The sequence below is a fragment of the Dipodomys ordii genome, unplaced genomic scaffold (genome assembly GCF_000151885.1).
Source record: "Dipodomys ordii isolate 6190 unplaced genomic scaffold, Dord_2.0 Scaffold161, whole genome shotgun sequence".
In the NCBI taxonomy this organism is placed as follows: domain Eukaryota; kingdom Metazoa; phylum Chordata; class Mammalia; order Rodentia; family Heteromyidae; genus Dipodomys; species Dipodomys ordii.
The window spans coordinates 621,050-642,076 of NW_012267377.1; the positions used below are offsets into that span (position 1 = coordinate 621,050).

Below are 21,027 nucleotides of genomic sequence, written 5' to 3' on the forward strand. Positions count from 1 at the left end.
CTGCTTAGGTTGCTCTCAAAGAAGTTTTTCTTTCTTCTTTCTTTTTCTTTCTTCTTGCTTCTTTTTTCCCCCTTCTATGCTCCGTAGCATCCTGAATCTCTCACATGCTAGTTGAGCTTTAATAGGGTAGGGAGTAATGGAGAAGTCGTCGGATCTGTAATAGCTCTTCACTTGACTGCAGCCAGCAATAACAGCGGGAGCAGCCAGAGATAAGAGAGAGAGAGAGAGAGAGAGAGAGAGAGGAGAGAGGGAGACTGTGGATGTGGAAGAGAGGGAAAGAGAGAGGGAGAGAGGGAGAGAGTGAGAGAGAGGACACACACTCTAAAGCTGCTACTTTTTTTCCCTCCCCTCCACTCTCCCCCCCACCCCCCCATCCTAGGATCCAATGATAGCTGGACAAGTCAGTAAGCCGGTGCTGTCAGTTCAGAGTGAAATGAATGCGGAGTTGAGAGGTGAGGACCAGGCTGCTACTCCAGACAGCGAGCTCAATGAGCCCCTGCTTGCGCCCGTGGAATCAAATGACAGCGAGGACACTCCCAGCAAGCTTTTCGGTAAGTCTGTCTAGGTATTTTATTCCAGTCCTGGGTTGGTGTCCGGGAGAGCGCCATCCGCCACCACCGGCCCCTTTTGCCTTCCCCTCTGTCGTTCATTCCATTTTCGTCCTAAGTACTAAAAAAGGAGCTTGACATCTTGCAAGGACTGAACCACCCTGGCCGGTGGCAGGTGCCTCTCAGGGTGTCCTCCAAACTTTTAAGCAGCAAGGAACTTATTCACTGCCTTTTTTTGTTTGTTTGTTTGTTTTTTAAACTTGGCAAATATTTGAAGGCAGTTTCCCCAGAATGGAAATGCTTTGCTTTGAAGGAGCAAAAGAAAAGGAGAGAGAGAGAGAAAGAGAGAGAGAGAGAGAGAGAGAGAGAGAGAGAGAGAGGAGAGAGAGAGAGAGAGTAATCAGGAAATCAGTTCCATTGTGAGAATTGGTTAACATTTATTGAATAACTATCGACTCGTTTTCGGGTTGCTTCGCAGCCTTTTGTTAAGGGGACAGAGCCGTAAAGAGTTATTATCTGCAGTCAAAAGACAGAGGGGAAAAAAAACCACCGGAAAAGTGTCAATGGAAGTCAGGCTATGCCAGGTAAACAAAGGTGGTGACGGAGAATTGCTCAGAGAAAGAGCACTGTGCACAGCACCATTCACAGGCATGCTTCCTCCTTTAAGAGGGGAAAGAGTAGAGACAGTGGGTCCCTTCGCAGTCCTCCCCCAGCCCTCCCATGGCCCTTTCCCCTTTCATGTTATGTTAAGAGTCTCCTGCTAAACACGCAAGCAGCCCCAGGACCTTTCAGAATGCTTTGTTTCATAAACAAAACAAGAACAAGCAGAGTGCCACTCCAGCAAAGACATCTGTCATTCAAACCCGGGACACTAGTCAGGAAGGGGGTGGATGTCAGGGCTGATACGATTCTCTGATGGGGAAGCACTTTAGGGTGCAGAGTGACATCAGGTTTCCAGAGCAATTGCCCTAGAAACACTGGCTTTTAATTACTTTCAAGTGTGTCTTGCTGTGTGCATATTAATGCACGTCTGAAAACACACTAACCTGATAGAAATGTATCATGTCAGATCACTGCTGGGAGCTCTGGGGTTCAAAGACAGCCATGAGCATGAACTCCAGAAAACAACACCACTGCATCAATTACCTTCATAAGAAAGTCACTAATTTAATGTAAGAAATGGGCTCATTCTTTTTTTTTTTTTTTAACCTCTAGAAAGATGCCTTGGTAGCTGGACAGCCCTTGGTCAGTTTCAACAGAGGAGAATCTCCTTAATTTTTAAATGTTAATTTAATCAAACATCATCGAGGTGTGGCAGAGATGTTCTTTATGTTTTCCATCGGTAAAATCAGGACTTATACGAAAGGATAGAATAGATTTCTCATATCAAGAAATTCTGCCAAGATTACTTTTTTTTTCCCCTTAAATGCCTATTAGCTTTGATATAAATTTCCTAAACCTAGGTATTAATTTTGGAGCATTTTCATTCCAAAGAAATTTTTTGTTGTGTGAATTATCTATATATCTAACACATCTTGTTTTTGGAGGTCAGTGGGAGAAGTCAGATAAAATTGTGAATTACACGAAGGCAGAAGTGGAACTCAAGCCCTTCTGATGTTGAGTGTTAGCACTTCAACTTTAAGAAAGTAATCAATTGTGAGTTACACATAGTTGCAAATACTAAACTATTTGTTCTAAACTTTGTATGCACTTTTTAAAAAAAGGAAACACATTGTGTAAATGTGGGCTTTATATATCCCCAACTTGTTTTCTCTTGTAAAACCACAGAAGAATAATTCGTTTGACTTCTTTGTTTATTTAGATTTCTGCATGTGGGAAACTGTTCTGGATTTTTTTTTTATTTTCTACTCTTCCTGACGTAATGTGGAAAAATGATCTTTGAGAAATCTGACAGGGCCCAAGAAATTTGAATCAAAAGTTCACTGAAAATATACTTAGTAGGCTGCTATATCCTATTAAATCCTAATTTTTTAAAAAAATGATAGTGGGCTTTAGAAGGCCTTGAAGTTCATTTTGAGATTTTCTTTTTAACTTCTGAATTGGTGAGAGGATGCAGGAAAACAATCCTCACACCGATGTTGTAGTTATTTGTATTGGCTTGATGCCCTTGGTCTCTACTTTCCAAACACCAGGTGAAATCTTACCCAGTTTCCAGTGAGATAGAGAACCAGTCAGCTGATTAAGAGTATTTGGAAACTTGAGGGAAAAGTTGGAGCTCATGAGAGACGAGATGGTAGGCAGTGCAGTGAGGGGCCACTCCAGTGCTTTTGTAGCATTTAGACACAAGGCCTGTGTGCTCTTGAATTTTTGGTTTGGTATTTTTAGTTTCCATAATTGACCAAAACTTTCTAGAATAATTCTCTCTGAAATTTTCCTTTGGTGACAGAAAGTAAAGGCCATGTGTAGGCTCTTTTCTTTGACATGTATCTGTGCTGGTCTTTTATCTTTTGCGTCTACGTGTAGTTGTGATTATAAAGAAGAATTTGTGTTCTTCCTGATTGGTTGAGGGAATTTAGGATTTCTCCTATAATATAGACTATAATGAGTCTTCCTTCCTATAGCTATCACACTGTCTTATTGACAACTATGCTTCTCTAATGAAACGTACAGATTATGCCAATTCTGTGCATTTTGATTTTTTCAGTTTCCTGGGGAGGACTTATTCAACAACAAGCCATAAGAGGAACTCAGATTTCCCATTGCACCTGAAATTTCAGAACAAATAGATTTCTTTGAAGCCTATTCACCTACCTGTGTCTTGTTCAAATTAGCAGTCCAGAGGACAAACCTGTTTCTCTCACAGTATGGCACCTTCAGCCTAAAACTGCAGGAGGAAGGCTAATACTGATGCCCTCTATGGATAAACAAAAGGAAATTCCAGAAACCATTGGGTGTTTTATGTCTCTCCTTAAATTGTACCTCCGCACTTAACAACATCCAAAGGGAAACATACGGAGCCCAGTGTTTCAGTGCTCTGAGCTGCTCAGAATACCAGAAGGAGAAAGGAGAAAGCTATACGCCAGCCTAAGTAGAAAGTTCAGGGAAAAGGGCCCTAGTGTTTTTATAAAGTAATTACATCAGAAGTAACGCTTTGCTTAACTTGAACAGCCGAGGAATCTAAAGTACACTTAAGAGAGATAAATCCACATTTCATTGAGAAACATATAGTAGTTCTCTGGGATATCATTAAGTGGTATATTATTTATTCTTAGAAAGCTAACTAGCTTGGTTTTCGGCTCATACATGCACTATGTGAAGGGCTGAACCATGTAAAATGCTGTGGAGAAGCCCAGGCTTGCCTATTGGGGGCGATTCTCAGGGAGTCAGAGTCTGGGTTTCAGAGTACGAGAACAGTGGATCTAATGAGTTAATACCTGACTGGTTATGAACCTGTTGGAAACTATTCTCTAAACTGGCCTTTGGCCAACAGTTTCCAAGGGAAGAAGTTGCTGTGTTTTTCTAGTGACATTTATGGCTCTTGTGTCAATGTGGTGCTTCACTTTTAGTTATGCCCATCAAGAATTCAGTGTTCCACATTCAGACCAGTTGGATGCTAAAATTCAAATGGTAGCTCCAACAACTTGCTTGGGAAAATGGATGCTGAAATGATTTTTTTTTAAAAAGTAATATATATCCCTGGAAAGATGTCTGCAGTAAAGTTTTTCCATGCACTCCCTGCTGAAGAAGTGAGGCCTCATAAAACACACCCTAAATATTTCCCCCATATATATTTGAGATGTGAAGGCTGAATTATGAACAGTATTTCTCTTGGGAGAATTTTTATTGTTTCAAGTTAAACCTCACAATTGCTTTTCTTCAAGTACCAGCTATGTTGGTGACTGAGAGGTTCTGTGGCTTTGCGTCTCATTTGTACTGGTCCTGTTCAGGAATCTGACACAGAGCTCAAAACCTTGAACTGAGATGAGAAGACAACAGTGTTTATAAACAATGTACCTGAATTTTTTTTTTTAAAAAGCCATGGTTAGTTTTTTTTCCTATGCTATTGCCATTTTCTAGGTTAGAAAAACTTGCATGCAATGGTATTTGTGAGAGTGGGTGCTTTCAATGTCATTTATGTGTGAATTATTAAAAAAGGGTTGAAAGTCCAGTGACCTCTCCATCTTAGGAAATATACCTCTGTATTGTTTCTCTTTTCCTCTCACTGATCTTTCTCACAGAAACATACATTGTAAGATTGTTTTCCCTCCAAATTGCCATCCAGTTGGACTTGATTAGAATTTATGGCAGTGTAGTCATTTTCAATGACAAAAAGAATACAGGACTAAATTGTCTGTCACCCCTTGAGATGGTGGTCTCTGCAGGTTAGCTCGGAGGTCACAGCAGGCCACTGGGGACAGCTCTCCAGGGAGGAGCTGAGTCTTGGTGCGTAACTAGAGCGCTTCATTGTGAGATCACTGTCTTCATTACTTTAGTTAAACGTCTCTCTCTAGGTTTCAATAACTTGGATATTCATAACATTCTGATAAAATATGCTGGAACCAGTAATCAGTGCAGAGAGCTGAAGCCCCAGGGGGATTTAGCTGGGAGATGAGAAGAAACATCGTTGAGAGAAGTCTTTATTTAAAATATGGACCACGCTCTTACATTTGTAAAAGTTTCTATGCCAGTTAAAAAAATGTGTGCCTTTTATTTTACTGAAGAATGTGTATTTTTTTTCTAGGAAAAAATATTAAAACAGCCTGTTTTTAAGACCAATCAATTAATATGAATGATAGATTGTGTGCCCAACAGTTATTTGACAGCAAACAGTAGAAACGAGTATTTATGCAAGAAAGTGAGATGCATGATAAGATAGTTGTCAGATACCAATTGTGGTTTAATAGTCAAACAAGCCCTTTGTGTACTGTTATCTGACCTCTTCAAGGGAAATATGTTTCTTATATTAAGGAAGTCTAGTATACTTAGGGACTGTTTTTAGACAAATTTGATTCAGTGGAGGGCTCCCCCATTCCCAGAAAACCATTGTAATGCTGTACTGTAAAGAAATCGACTTTAAATAGCAAGGAGGTATAAACACTGGAATACAAATAAATCTAAACAGAAAGGCAGTGGTGTTCAAAGTTCTTACCAGATCCATCTTCAAGCCATGCTCATTTCTAAGAGGCACTTCAGAGATAGCAGTGCACGGTGGGCAGCAGAAGAAGATTGAAGGTTCAGTGGGAACGTTGGCAGTGTTTCCTTTCCTATCCTTTGCCTTAGGTTGGAGGGGGTTGGGTGAGCTCGGCTCAGGCCTGGCGTCAGCTTAAAGAACAAAGTTTCTTTCTCAAGTGTCCAGGGATGCTAAGCGGTGGGTCATGCATTAGCAAGTCAAGTCAAAGTGCTGATGTACCCTTACTTTTTTTTTTTAATTTCAATGGCTATAACTCTCTTATGTTGTGTTAAGTGGCTTCATAAACAGTAAGAAATAAGACAAGGAATTCAAAATTCATCTGAACACCATCGCTTTTTAAAGGATCCATCTGAGTTGTTTGAATGTTTCTGAATTAAAGGTTACCTGGAATTACTGTGTTTTTGTAGTTTCCTCCAGGCTAGTTTATGTCATAATTAATAAATAGAGGTGCATGGCAGCCTCCAGCTGCTGGGGCTCAGTTCTCCTGTAGAATGCCTTCTTTCTTAATTAACCAATTTAGCTATAGGGTTAGCATTATTCTTTTCAAAAACTGACTGAATGAAACTTTTCTCCCACTTCAGAAATAAGATCGAAGTGGACCATTTCAAACAAATGAAACTTGCTTGTTATTACAGTAAACAGACAATTTGTGAGGGAACTAGTACTTTTTCTAATTGATGACTTTGCTGGTTTATGTTTGGGAATTAATAATACATCAGACATTCACACATTAAAAAGAAAGTAGATGTGAAGAGGCAGGGTAGAGTTCAGCTCTGTTATTGGGCTACTGATTATCAGACCTTCCTTGGGCACGAAGAAGAAAAAGCTAGGCACCTGGTTCCACTTAACATGGGTTTGATTTTTTTTTATGCTAAAGAGAAAGATAGCAAAGTGTTTATACCAAACTGGGCACCCTGTCAGGGGGCAATCTCTATAAAGTGTCCTGCTGTCAGGTTAATAAATTTTTAAGGAATATCCAAAGGCAGAAGCTTCTTGTGGCAATTGCCATTCTCTAGTGGATGGCTTTTTTTCAATATCCATCATCTCTGGAATTCTCTTAGTTAGGCTTTTCCTAGGCTGTGACGTTTGCTGGTGTTTTGGTTTGGTTTGGTTTGCGTTTCTGCATGTCATTTCTGGCTTACGTTTGAAACACTTTTTTCCCTCTTGGGAAGAAAACCAATGAGCAAACTTTATTTTATTTTTATATGCCATTTACAACTTATCAAAGTATGAGGTTGTAAATCTCTCAAGGCTGGGCTTTTCTTTTGGAATACTTTCAAGTAATGTTTGTATTAAGAGTTTATTAATAAAGGAATATCTGGGTATTGGCAATGTGTGTACCTGATGATATTTGATGATTAAACATGCTGATCCAACTCTTAATCTTTGAAAAATAAATAAATTATCTGAATTAGATTAAACAACACTGTGAAGCAGTTTTGTCTGGTGACTTCTGTTAACCTCTGTCAGGACACTGTCATGACCTAAGCAAAGTGGACTAAACCTGTTTAGTTTGAAATACAAGTCAGGAAAAAAAATAGGATTCTATTTCTTTTGGCAAAGGTTTGTCATTCTCAGAGAACTGGAAATAAACATTTTTGTAAACATTCAGAGGTAAAGATTTTAAACCACTCAACGTACATAGACCTGAGATCTCTTTTTAATAGTTAGAGGATACTTTCTCTCTCTCTCTCTCTGGCCCTAATTTTCTTTTTCTTTCTTTCTTTCTTTTATTTTTTTCTGTGAAGGTAATATACAGAGGGGTTGATGTTATGCTAGGTAATAAGTACATTTCTTTTTGAACAGTGTCACCCCTTCCCTCATTTTCTCCCAGTTTTTCCCTCCCAAGCACCCCCCCCCCACAAGTTGTATAGTTCATTTCAACATAGTTACTAGTGAGCATTACTGCTGCATTTGTTTACTCTTTGCCCTGATTTTTTTTCACTCAAGGCTAGCACTATACCACTTGAGCCATAGTTCCACTTGCAGCTTTTTGCTGGTTAATTGCAGATAATAGTTTCATGGACTTTTCAGACAAGACTGGCTTTTAACTGTGATCCTCAGATCTCAGCTTCCTCAGTAGGTAGGATTACAGGTGTGAGCCACCAATTCTCTTTTATTCCTGGTGTATCCTATGAATGTCTATAGTTTATGTCAAATCCTAGAAGAAACTGGACACTCACACTTTTCTAACAGTCTTTCCTTGTTAGGTGCATTTAAGGTTGTATATGTAATAAGAAAATACTTTTTTACATAAAATTAGCTATCAGAAAAATGTAACTGATATAGCCCAAATCACTTTTATTGGAGGACTGCCATCAAAACTATTTGAAAATATAAGGAAAAATCATTGAGTGCAGTTAAAGAAACTAACTAATGTGATTATAAACAAATGAAATACTTAAAAGGTCTGTTGTACTGAAGAACACTAGAAATAGATGTTATTATGAAATCTGCATTTGTTAAGATGGTTTAAACTGTTTTTAGAAAACATCCAAATATAGCTTAGTCTCATGAATAAATTTTTAGACACTTATAGTGTACCAATGAGCAGACAAGAAATTAGTTAACAAGTAAAATATTTGTCCTATTTATTTTTTGACATCATCAACTTTTCTTAGAGTTTTATCTTTTCCTCTAAAACAATCAGTGGTTTTCATGTACTTTATGTACTTTCTAAACACCTTGCATCAAATTAATTTTATTCTAGTAATGAAGAGAAACTTCAGTTGCAACAAAAGTTTATGAATGTGATGAAATCTCTATTTAAAAACTAACATCTCACACAAAATTTTAAAATAATAATGGCTGTTGTCCAATTTCTTGTTACCTTTTCTTTTTGTCGGTCATGGGGCTTGAACTTCTTGTTACTTCTATCCTCTATTTTTGTTCACCATGTTGCATCTCTCAGGTACTTTGAACATATCACGGATGTATGCACTGCTACCCATGGAAAACATTCATGGATGTATGCACTGCTACCCATGGAAAACACTTGTGGGCTTTTAATAGTATGTCTTTCTCCTTGCTTCTTCTTATAAGATGCTTCAAATTGTCTTACTAAATTTGTAGGCTGTATGAATTTTCTCTATCAGAAAATTAATAAAGTCTAATTTATAATAGTAAGCTAAATAGCTCATGCTATCCATATGTCATTTAACTATCTTTCACCTATACTTTTGTGCATTTGAAAAAAATAGTTCCCAGATAAATTTATCAGAATTAAGCAGCTGGCCCATAAATGATAATGAATTATCATAGTAATGCTTCTTCAGGCATGCTTGGGATAGAGTAGAAGTTCCAAAACCTTCTCTAATTCTGTTACTCACAAATCAGAAATTCAGTATTTCTCAGAATTTATGCAGTATAACTCAATAAAGCCTTTTGGGTTTTTTTTTCTGCACTGCTTTACTTATACAAAATATACATACACTTTAAACATATAAAAGTTACCTGAGCTAGATTTGGGCCTCAATATTTATCTATCTATAGATATACATATATTACATTTGAAACATCTATCCTTCGGTAAAAGGTATTTGTTTAATAATAAGCACCATTTTTACTACATATTCTCGCAAGAATTGCATGTGTCTGAAGATCTACATTTACACACATAAAAGTCAAGGTAGAATGGTATAGAATATATAATCGAGAAATCACATTTTAACCATTTACTTTTAAATTAGTGTGGCCTTATTAATTTTCTCTTGAAGTTCTTGGTGGCCACATATGTAGTAGTTTGTCTTTTAATACTGACATGGGTAGATTTTTTTTTATAAATTAATGGTTTGGGGTAACTCAGTGGGATAAAGAATCATGGTTTGAGTAAAAGAAAGGGCTTAATTTGATGTAAAAATGCAAGCCTTTGAAGCTATTTAGAATGCATGAAAGATTATTATTGTAGAATGACTTTTTTTGCCAAAATCAACCAAGGGTAGTAAAGAATTTTAAAAATCTAATGACAATAGTTTCTTGTATTGAAATAGGTAAAATGTTCAGTAATAATAGAGATTGAACTGTCCTATTTACAAACTGGAGTAGTTTTTTCCAAAACATTTATTTCATTTACAAAAAAAATCACAGAATGGAAGCATATCAAAAAGGAAATACAATTTTTTCCAAAGAGATAAGTAATATTTATTAAATATTAAAGAACTAAGAGTTTTACCTAAGTGAGGAAACACACACAAGGAGAAGCATAGGAAAAGTTACTTAAAAATATCATTTTAATAGCTTTACTTAAAATTAAATCTGTACATGACAGCATAGTATGGGATAGATGAACATTTGGGACAAAATTCATCTTGAATCTGTGGGACATCTTTCACAAACGTTGGGGAAGAAGTACACATCCCTGTTTTAAGCACTGATTGGCTCATTTTATTCTAATTCCTAAGACTGAGGTAGAAAATTAAGCTGAACCTAAGAAATTGTTCAGACTTCCAAGTAGACTGTTTTATTTCTTGTCTCTAGTTTGAAACCTTTTTCCCCCCCACCTCATACTTTGTATTCATAATTATATCCTATTGAGCCCATTGTGATCTTCAGGCAATCAGAAAAGCCTTAAAAATATGATATCCCATTTTAAAGGGATTAATGTCTGGTTGGATTGGAGCTGGCCTGTGGTGTTAAGATGGTCTGCTACTGCCCCAGAACAGAGGCCACAAGTCTTGTCATCGGTAGTGCATCAATATGTTTTTATAATGATACAATAACCTGAACCTTGCAACAGTTTATGGTCCTTTTGAGAATTCTTATGGATTCTTAGAGTGAGGGAGGTCTAGGAAAAGATCCTGAAAGCTTTGACCAAATTTGGCTGGGTGACAGCACACTAACGGGACTGTTGATTTAGCTGCCAAGGGATCGGATGGACGGGGCACGTCATTAAACTTTTAAGTTAAAACAAAAGCCACAAGGCAAATGGTAGATGCCAGAGGTAAGAGATGCCCAGAGCGATGGCAGAAATTAAGAAGGACAGAAAGGTCAGAGATGGGAGGCACAATTCAGCCAGCCTATTGTACAACTCTATCTCCCATCCTCCTTAGAAGCAAGATTTTGTTTAGAGACGCTTCTGGATATTTTAGCATGCATGGAAAAATCGGTATTCTTGTATTTCCTTCCTTGGAATCTGTCAGAGTTGATTGTTGCTCTTTTCATTTTTCCTGGCTATTTTTAGTCAATGGTAGATAAAGAACTTGAATTGTGATTCTGGCACCAGTGAGATAGCAAAACAGAAGTGGCAGGGAAGAGCCAGGAAGAGCAAGTTGGCATCTAGGTCCCTTAACATGTGTAATACTGCTAATTTCTATGGGCTTTTTAAAATACACTTCCACATGAGCTCTCAAAACCCATAAAAGTGTGGCATGTAAAGTAAATCGTTTGTCACTTTGCCGACGACCTGCCATATTTATTGTCAGGAGAAATGGACATTAGTAGTTGGAAAAGCAGTTGTTAAAGGCCAAACAATTTTTTAAAGATGGCAAAGATGAGCGAGGGTTTTTTCCTTTTTCTAACAATGAGCCACCCCTTCAGACATCAAAAGACAAGATAATAAGACACTTCAAGCACAATTCAAGATTATATTCAACATCTAAAGGCTCATCTCTTGTCAGTTTACATTTACTCTCCCAGGGATGTAATGCTTCTATCATCGCCCTGACAAGCTGATTCTGGCAGAAGGAGCCAGGCCCCTTATTTCATGTACTTAGGATGTTTTATCAAATAGCCCACACTCGCTCCCATTCAGCCAAAATGGGGGGGATAATTTGAAGAAGGTCATGCACACAAGTACAAAAATCTCATATTGATTTGTGTGATTAGAAGGCATTAAAATTGCACGTTTATGTTAGTTGCTGAGATGGCTTGTCAGTTTATTTGGTAATACACTTTTGCAGCTCAGAAAAAAAAATAATAAGAGGACTGAAAGCTAACATTGTTTTAATGTGGCCATATCTGAACATTTAGCAAGTGAACATAAAAAATAATTTAACGCTTTTAGCTTAACAATATTTGCAATTAGCATTTAACTAATGGAAACACCTAATGCAGTGTAAACAGCAAAAAAGAGCACTAATGCCTACCAGGTAGAATAAATATAGAGAGGATGTAAGATTATTTTTAAATACTTTTAAAATTGATTTCACATATTAAATATATAGATGAATGGTGACGACATTTTCAATATAAATTCAATTATGAGCCTCTCTTACAATGGTTATCAAATTTGCACTCTTTGAAATTACGATGCCATTGTATTTCTCAGTCTATACCATTTTTAGTATCCAGAGAGGGTTCTAAAGATTAAATAAGGAAAATGTTATCATTATTATTACTTTTATTCACTGCCACAATTCATCTTATTTCCTCTTTTATTCTCTAATAGTCACAAAGCTGCAAACGATCTCTTTTGGGGGGGAAAAGGGGAGACTGGAGACATGCTTATAGAAGTTAGAAGAATAAATTCTACCTCTCAAAATAAAACAATTGAGGAAAACAAAACAATGATATCCTGGGAACGTATCTATATTGCATCTTTGAAATTACTTTTCTTTGAAATTTTCATCAACTCTCAGTGTCTCCACTTCTTATATTTCTCATCTTTGCTTTGGAAAACCAGCTTTGTTACTCCTAGGTCAGTTCCACTCATGGAGACAAAAGAATTGTAGCGCTGTCCAGTGAAATTATAGTATGTAATAGAAATGGAAACCAACAGTTTGTCCTGTTTATGTTTCTCTTTTGTGTGATCCAGTCTGTGCGTTCAACAATCAACAATGAATTCACCCATCCAACAAACATCAGTGTACTACCTTCTCTGGCTAGGTGCTGTTGTTTCCTGAGGAGTTCCCAGGGCACACATCACACAATGTGGTAGCCCTCCTCTCCCACTGTGGCATGTGCCAAGGAAGCAAAAATGCACCTGGGGGGTAATATCACATACCGATATCACATACCGACTACCAGTACTTCATTTTACTTGATCACTTCTAGCATTTCTCCAGGAAAACTTTGTTTATTCCTTTCTTTTGTAGAGTAGGTAAAAGAACTAGGATTTAGAACTCAGGGCCCCATTTGCTAAGTAGGTATTCTATCACTTGAGCCACTCCCCAGATCGTTTTCCTTTTTCAGTTATTCTTTTCAGGTTGGGTCTCATATATATGGCCAAGGCTGGCTTGGATAATGATCCTCTTACTTCCACTTCTTATGTAGCTCGGTGACACCACACCTAGCCTTCTTCAGGAATTCTTAACCTTCAAAGCCATGCATATTAAAAGTCGTTCCTTGCCCAGTTGTTCAATATGGAAGAAAAAAAAACAAAAACAAATATGGCCGCCCGCACAAGGGAGAGAAGAAAAGGTTATTAAGCACTTTGCGGCCAACTACCTTCACAACATTTTTACCTCAAAGTTAGTGCATCTATTGTGAGACACACTTCCTGTGCTTTCCTCATCCTGTCCAAAGAAAATGTGAGCTACAACGATCTTTAACTCCCTGTTTCCCCTCCCCCTATTCTTCTTCCCACACTCTTGTTTATCTCATAATGCAACCTGGTGCTTCAATGCTTTGGCATTCAGGCTGCTTGGAATTGAGCCAGACTCTATCTCTTGGTAGCTGGCTGGGCCAAGTCTAAAACACAGCGAGGCCTCAGCTTCTCCATGTCTCAATGTGTTGATGGATGGCATTATGGTATAGAAAAGTTTCTAGGATGAAGCAAGTGCTTGGAATCGAACAAATAGCACACATTACTAACAACTGACTATTAATTTATCATATTTAGAAAGCAATTCATTTCTGTTTAGCACTAGGAAGCAGAAAACTAACATTAAAATTCTCAGGTCTTTGGCAATACCCATAAAGGAGCGCCGATCTTCTGGGATTTCTTGGCTAAAGGAAAGGAAGTGCTGGAGATATTTTCCTCCTGATGACAGTGCTTTTGTTGCTGTTGTTGTTCAGGTACAGCATCCATTGCTCTCTGCTGAAGCCCATTCCAGGTTTCCTGCTGTGTGACGGTGAAGTTGATAGGTGTTGAAGATGATAAGCAGAAGTAAGAGGCCCACACACAGGAAGTGCCTCCCTTACCTGTTGGCTCAATGTGTCTTTCTCAGTTACCTGGCTGCCTCAGCATTGCTAGTTTCTCTAGTGTGGATCCTCCAGGAAGTGGGGATCAGAGAAATATCAGTGATCAGAAAAGGATGGCATTTTGAATAACATCTGTTTCCCCCCTCGGTCTCCCATAAAAGCCAAACCTCAAACTAGATGGAGGGAATATTTTTTGCTTCAGAAGAGGATTTCAGTGGGTTGTGAGTTTTCTTTCACCCAGAGCAGATCTCTGTTTCTAAGTGGAACACTTCTCTTCCTGGCTTAGTTTCATGTTAGGCATTAGAACAGGAGTATTATTTCCTCAGGAAATTTTTATAGTCAATCTTAATCAGAATTTTTCTAATCTTTAAGAATGAACACTTCATCTTTAAAAAAACAAAAGTAAGATTGCAATCTTAAAAAAATGTATATCAATGCCACACTTCTAAGAGTTGAACATGGCTTTGAATATTTACGTTGTTTAAATACACAGGAAGCCATGTTTGGGAAGAAATATGTTATTACTTTTAACATTTAGAAGTTCAGGTTGAGATTATGAAAACTTATTTCCTTTTATATACACCAGAGTAGTCATAATCATTTCTGTCAGGAGAATAACAACATTTCTGTTGTTATTGTTACCATGGTAATGTTTAAATGATATATTTATGCCCTTGCACATTACTTAGAAAGTATTGGCATTTCAAAAACATATAACATATATCAATTCAACAAATATATAGTGTGGTTGAAAAATTAATTCATGCTTTTACCTTTAATTAATGTACATGTGTATATTAATATTAAGTAGAAGAGACCAACTCTTGGTTAAGCCATGCCAATAACCACTCCTTTTATATACTGTATCTATTTGAGAGTTTTGACTTTCCATCTGAATGTATAGGGTGTATCAAATAACAGCTAGGGTAGCTAAATACCCTAGCTGTTATTTGATCTAGCTGTGGTTTTGCCATTGGGTAACTCAACTTGGATTTGTCTCCACATGGCTGCCCTAGTGATGATGTGGAAGGATGATGCTGGTAAAACGCAGACAAGATTGTACCGTGTTAGGGACTTATATTTTATGGAGGGAAGAAAACAGCCCTAATTCACACTGTGATAGGAGTTGGGCCCAGAGTAGGTAACTAAGCCTCAGGCAGCTCTAATATGCCATTCTCACATTGTTCCCTTCTAGCTGCTCTCTGAGAGACCTTCCAATGGGCATTGCATTCTCAGCAGAGTCTTACAAGTTTGGAATTTTATATATTTATTAAGCTTTCAATCAGGATTGATCTTTTTTTCCCTTCCTTCCTTCCTTTCTTCCTCTCTTTCTCTTTTTTTCTCCTCCCCTTCTTAGAAATTTCTCTGCTTTTTTTTTAGGTTTCAAGGTAGTTCAAAAATCTTCCCTCAAAGTTCTTAGAACTCCCATGATCTTTGACAATGCCCCCATCCCCTACCCACCCCCCCGCCACGGCCACCACTGCCCAAGACTATACAGACTAGAAGAGTAGGATAGGAAAGGATTTTAGTTAAAGGCAGAAAATTTCGACATGCTTTAGCGATCATTTGCACAGTGTGGTAATTCTGGTTAAAGATGTATGTGAAGCCCAATTGTATGTTTCAGAAGTACCAAAAGAGATGTTCAATGGTCTTACCACAAAAGCATAAATGGGGTGATGTATGTATGTATGTATGTATGTCAGAGCAATACATTGCACCCCATAAATGTGTACATTTGATTATCAATTTAAAATACAATCTGATGAAAGAGTTTGTACCTTACCTTCTTTCCTTGAAACATGAAAATGGGCTTGTTCCTTCTACAGTTTTCTTTAAACAAATGTTCCCATGAAACCATCAAAAAATTGTATACTACCTTTTGGAAGGACACCTGGATCTTCCTCTTCTGATCTTGCCAAGATGCATTTCCCCCTATCAACTGCCAACCTTTTAGAGAAAAATCTATAGAATCTATATAGCAGTATATTGTTAGCCAGTATCACCCCAATTCCAATGAAGTGAAGGGGTCAGCTGTTAGTAATCATTTAATATCTTCAATTGTCCTTAGAGCCACTTATAATAAATGTACTGAGAGGTTAATTTTCCCCCTAATTAACACATACTAGTGGATGTGAGCCTGCCTTCCTCCTCCTTCTTCTTGTGGTCAAAATGTTTTGGCTAAGCTCCTTGATTTCCTGCGTTGCAATGAATCTTGCTTTCCCTTGGGTTCCAACTGTTCCCTCATTTTTTTCCACCTCTTTTGCAGTCACTTCCAGTATTTGCCTGGTATTATAATGACTTGTGCATTTGTCTGCTTCCTGTGCTGGGTAGCAGGCCCCTAGAGGACAGATAATGGATCTCGCATATATTAAGTGCCAGATAAATGTTTTTTGAATTGAACTGCTTTTGAATTGGATGTTTCTGGACATCATCCACACTTGGTAAATACTTACTGAATATTAAAGGAAAATAGACTCTACCCACAGGAGTCTACTATCCACCTCAGGACAGAAGGAAGAATGCATGTGTGTATGTGTGTGTCGGTAAAATATTAATAACAACACACACACACAAAGAAGTGCTTAACACGAGCCAAGTCTTTATTGGATATATTTGTATGAAGTATCATGCAATGTTCTGAGAATATGGTCCTACCTTTGACACAGCGAGTCCCTGTTTTTATGGACTTTATTGACAATATGGAACTCAAATACTAAGTCAAGATTGTGTAGAAATTGGGGCTGGGAAGTTGGCTCAGTGGTAGAGTGCTTGCCTTGCATGCCTGAGGCCCTGAGTTTGATTCCTTAGCACCACATAAGCAAAAAGAAAAAACGCCGGAAGTGGCGCTGTGGCTCAAGTGGTAGAGCGCTAGCCTTGAGCTGAAGAGCTGAGGGACAGTGCCTAGGACCAGAGTTCAGGCCCCACGCCGGACTCTTCTCCAACACCAAAAAAAAAGATTGTGTAGAAATTGAATAACTTACCATTATAAGACGTGTTCTGAAAGGAAAAGCCAATCTGTTGATTGATTGATTGATTGATTGATTAATTGAAGTGCCAGTCTGAGGACTTGAACTCAGGGCCTCACTCACTTTCACCCAAGGCTGGCACTCTACCACGCAGGCCACACCTCCACTTCCAAGAGAAGGGCCAAATACTATTTCACTCCTAAATACTGTTGTTTACTCCTAGTGAATAACAGAGGGAAACTCACAACTTTGTAGGTAGACAAATGGGTGCTGTCTCCTAGAGAGTAATTCTTGAATTTGGTGGTCCAGTGACTGAAGGAAAGCAAGAGCAGCCTGACATGGTGTTGCTCTCAAGACCTTCACGTTTGATTTCTGTCTTCTTCAGAGTGCTAAGTTCTTTTACTTGATTCTGTGAGTTACTCCAATCACTTGCAACATATTCTTTTCTGCTTTACTACACTACAGTAGATTCATGTTACATGCAAGCGAAGAACCCTATGCTGCCATGTTCATGATGTCTGGGATGTGTTGAGATGAGGATTTAGAAAATCTACTTGCAGAGCAGAGTAGATTAGATATAGGCTGGTGTTGTGGTGCACACTTATAATCCTAGACACTGAGGAAGTAAAGCAAGAAGATCATGAACCTGGACAAAAAGATAACCAGACTTTCTTTCAAAAACAAAAAATAGAAGGGCTGGCGGGAGGGGAGAGTTGTGGATCAAGTAATAAAGTACTTGCCTAGCATGCACAGGGCCCTGGGTTCAATGCTCAGCATCATAAAACTAACAGCAAAAATAGAACAGAATAGTGATGCCAATTGGGCCCATGGCATAAGGAAGACGGGAAGAGCCACACCTTCCTCTAATGGGAAGTAAAGATTTAACCCTTCCTGGGAGGAAAGGGGCTTGATGCTGGTAGTATGACTGACCAAAGCTGAAGTCTGCCTTCTCAGTTGGCCAAGTTGGCACAAGCTGGAAGGAAATGACCTACACTCAAAGTGTGAGAGACACCCCTCATCATCCTCGCGCTCACCCTCATTCCCAGCCTGAGCTCTCCTCTTCCCCCACACCAAGTGTTCTCTACTAAACATTCCTTGAGATTCTACTGATTCTTGACATGCAAATACTCTGGTTCCAATTAGGAGTGGTCCTATTGTACTCTGCACCAACCCACCCCTCACTTAGAGACATACACAAGGATGTTCATTTCGTGCATAGTTTGCCAATGTGTGCAGGCTTGAGAGATACAATGCATTTTTTCTCCTACTTAGTGTCAGCTCTAGTAGTGCAAAGTCAGGGGCTGGAATTACCTGAAGGCTGTTTTTGAACATGGTTGAGGGTTGATACTGTGGATTGGCTGGAACCTTGGCTAAAGGGGTCGGCCAGAGTGTGCTTTGGCAGGAAAGCTAGGCTTCCTCACTGTTGAAGCTAGAGTTGTAAGGGCAAGCAGTGAAAACAAAAAACAGGCAAGAGAGGACAGAGAGAAGAGAGGAGAGGGGAGAAGGAAGAAGGGAGAGAAGAGAGGCAGCAGAGAACAGCAGGTGGAATCTGGCTTTCATAAACTAGAGTTTACCTTGGAATAGCAAGATTAGTTTCTCTTGAGTAGAATTAAATCTTTAAGGCTGTCCAGGATTGAGGGAAATTATCCTCTGTATTTTGATGAGAACCATGTCAACAAATTCATGAGCAAGTTTTTAAATCACCACAGAGTAATATTACTATGACATCTAACCATCTATTCTTTTTACTTTCTAGTAAATTAAAATGAGTAAATGCATTAGGGAGTATCCTCCTATTATGGAATAGATAATGTAATGGATGTTGTTTGAGGCAAAGTTAAATGGAGGACATTTACTCATTTACTGAATAGAGCTTAATATCTCCTAGCTATTTGTATATTTAGTTCTACTGAAAGTTACCTTTCTTTCATCTGTTTTATTTTCCTCCTACCAATCAAGAGGAGTAGTTTAGATTTTGGAAATTGGGTGTATACTCAATAATCATGAAAAAAGACAGTTTTGTTCTAGGGTATCTGGAACAGATGGAGGAAGGAACATGGAATTCAATCTCTCCACGTTTATGACAGACCATTGGTTATAGTCAATGAAAGTAGATTTCCCAAACCGAACATATTAAGTTCAGTACATTTCTCTTTGGTAATAACAGGCAGAAATTTCAGCTATAATAAACCCTTTCTGAGCCTTTATGTCTACCATAGGCAGTCTAGAGAAGAATAAACCAGCCCAAGAAAGTTGGGATGTTTGAAGGTATTTCACATAATTATTGCTGTTTTAGAAGAGTACGTGTACCATAGTTTTTGTAAAATATTTTAAAAATTAAATGAATTCAGCCAGGCATTGGTGGCTCACACTTATAATCCTAGCTACTCAGGAGGCTGAGCTCTGAGGGTCATGGTTCAAAGCCAGCTTGGACAGGAAAGTCTGTGAAACTCTTCTCTCCAATAAACCACCAGAAAACCGGAAGTGGTGCTATGGCTCAAGTGGTAGAGTGCTCGCTTTGAGCTGAAGAGCTGAGGGACAGCACCCAGGCCCAGAGTTCACGCCCCATGACCAACAACAACAACAAAAAAAGAAAGAAAGAAAGAAAAGAAAAACAAAATTAAATGAATTCAACGTCTGATAATTGTTTTAACTCAGAATACTTTTTGTTGGGTCATATTTAGGAGACTTGCTCTCCAAGTACCCTGAATTCTTAGACAAGTTGATTTCACTTTCCCTAATGTAATATAATGTCTAGAAAGAAAGGTCATCACAGAGAAGAATGAAGTATTCTTTGTACTTTAGACACAGGGATGCCCAAGTAATATATGAGGTTCTTTTTGGCTCTATCAAACCACATTTGCTCTAGGATGCAGCAAATTAAAATCTACTCAATTTCTATGTGTTACTCAAACAGTGGGCTGACTGAAAAAGGTCATAAACTGAGCTTTGAACTCTTTCCACTATGATGATCATGGTGGTGATGATGGTGATGATGAAGATGATGATTGAATGGTCTAGAATTTTCAAAACATAAGTGTTCACAGATACCTTGTAAGGTAGACACATCAATATTTGGTTGCTAGACCTGTACCAGATAGTTTATAAAATTAACAGCTATTGATTTTCTCCACTGCTTAAAGACTTATGGTGACTTCTGGCTGATTGTAGAATGAACTTCAAATTCCACAGTACAATTCTTATGATACAGATGATGCTACATAATCTATAACCTAACATTATAGCCATGGATTATTATCTAGAATAATTATTATTAATGAGAATAATCTATAGCCGTGCTATAATAAAACATTTTTATAGCTTGCTTATCTGTGCTTACAATGTTTATATGGAAACTATGTATGGCAAACAGTTTTTTATATGCCAAAAACCTAGTTTATAACACTAGCTTAGATAATTATGAAGTATTTTATCATATGAATATAGCATAATTGGACAGTTAGACTGCTATCAACTTTTTGAATTGAACATTTTTGTAGCCAGAACTTAATTTACATCCTTAATTATTTCCTTAGGATAAATTAATAGAAGTCAAATTAGGAAATCAGTGACTATGCATGTTTTAAGGCTTTCCAGAAGAATGTGCATTCATATTTATATATCCATAAACAATGTTTGAAAGTATTTACCTTTTTAATAGTACTGGGGTTTAAACTCAGGGCATTGTGCTTTCTCGGCAGATGCTATAGACAGTACCCTGCCTTGAGCCCTTTTTTGCACCAGTTATTTTGAAGATAGAATCTCTCTTTCTACCTGGACTCTCATACTAAGCCAAGGTACACCTGTTTTAGGCTTTGTATTATAGATAACAGGGACATACCACCACTCAACTTCTGATTAAGTAAAGATCTCACAAACTTTTCTTCCTGTATGGCCTTCAACTATGATTTCCCAAACTTTAGCCTCCCAAGTAGCTAGGATTTATACATGTGAACCATCAGTGCTAGCTATTCCTATTCCAATGATTCTTATCATTGTTTTTATTCTTAGAAGATAAGAAATAATGTTCTCTTTATCTTCAATTACTAATTAGATTTAAATAACCTTTGTGTGAGTTTCAGGTATTGTCTGAATTCCTATTCTTCATTTCTGTTCTTAGGAAATCTAATTTATTATCTCATTCTTTTCTAATTGTTCTATGCTCTTTATTTCTTATGCTCTTTGTATAAAAGGTACCTGTTTTAATTTTTTTTAATTTTATTTTATTTGTGAACATACTGTACAGAGGAGTTACAATTACATGGGCAGGATAATGCGTACA

The 21,027-nt window shown here is 37.9% G+C and overlaps 1 protein-coding gene across 2 annotated transcripts in view; it reads left to right on the top strand.

Moving 5' to 3' along the window:
• Positions 1 to 383: 383 nt before the first annotated feature.
• Positions 384 to 21,027, top strand: part of Pou6f2 (POU class 6 homeobox 2) — a 339,941-nt gene continuing 319,297 nt past the window's right edge. The window contains exon 1 of one of the 2 annotated variants that reach the window (XM_013033013.1): positions 384 to 551. In XM_013033013.1, the coding sequence (XP_012888467.1) occupies positions 386 to 551 (166 nt within the window). In that variant the 5' untranslated portion in view covers positions 384 to 385. The remainder of the gene's footprint in view (positions 552 to 21,027) is intronic. The other variant, XM_013033012.1, reaches the window with a different exon arrangement.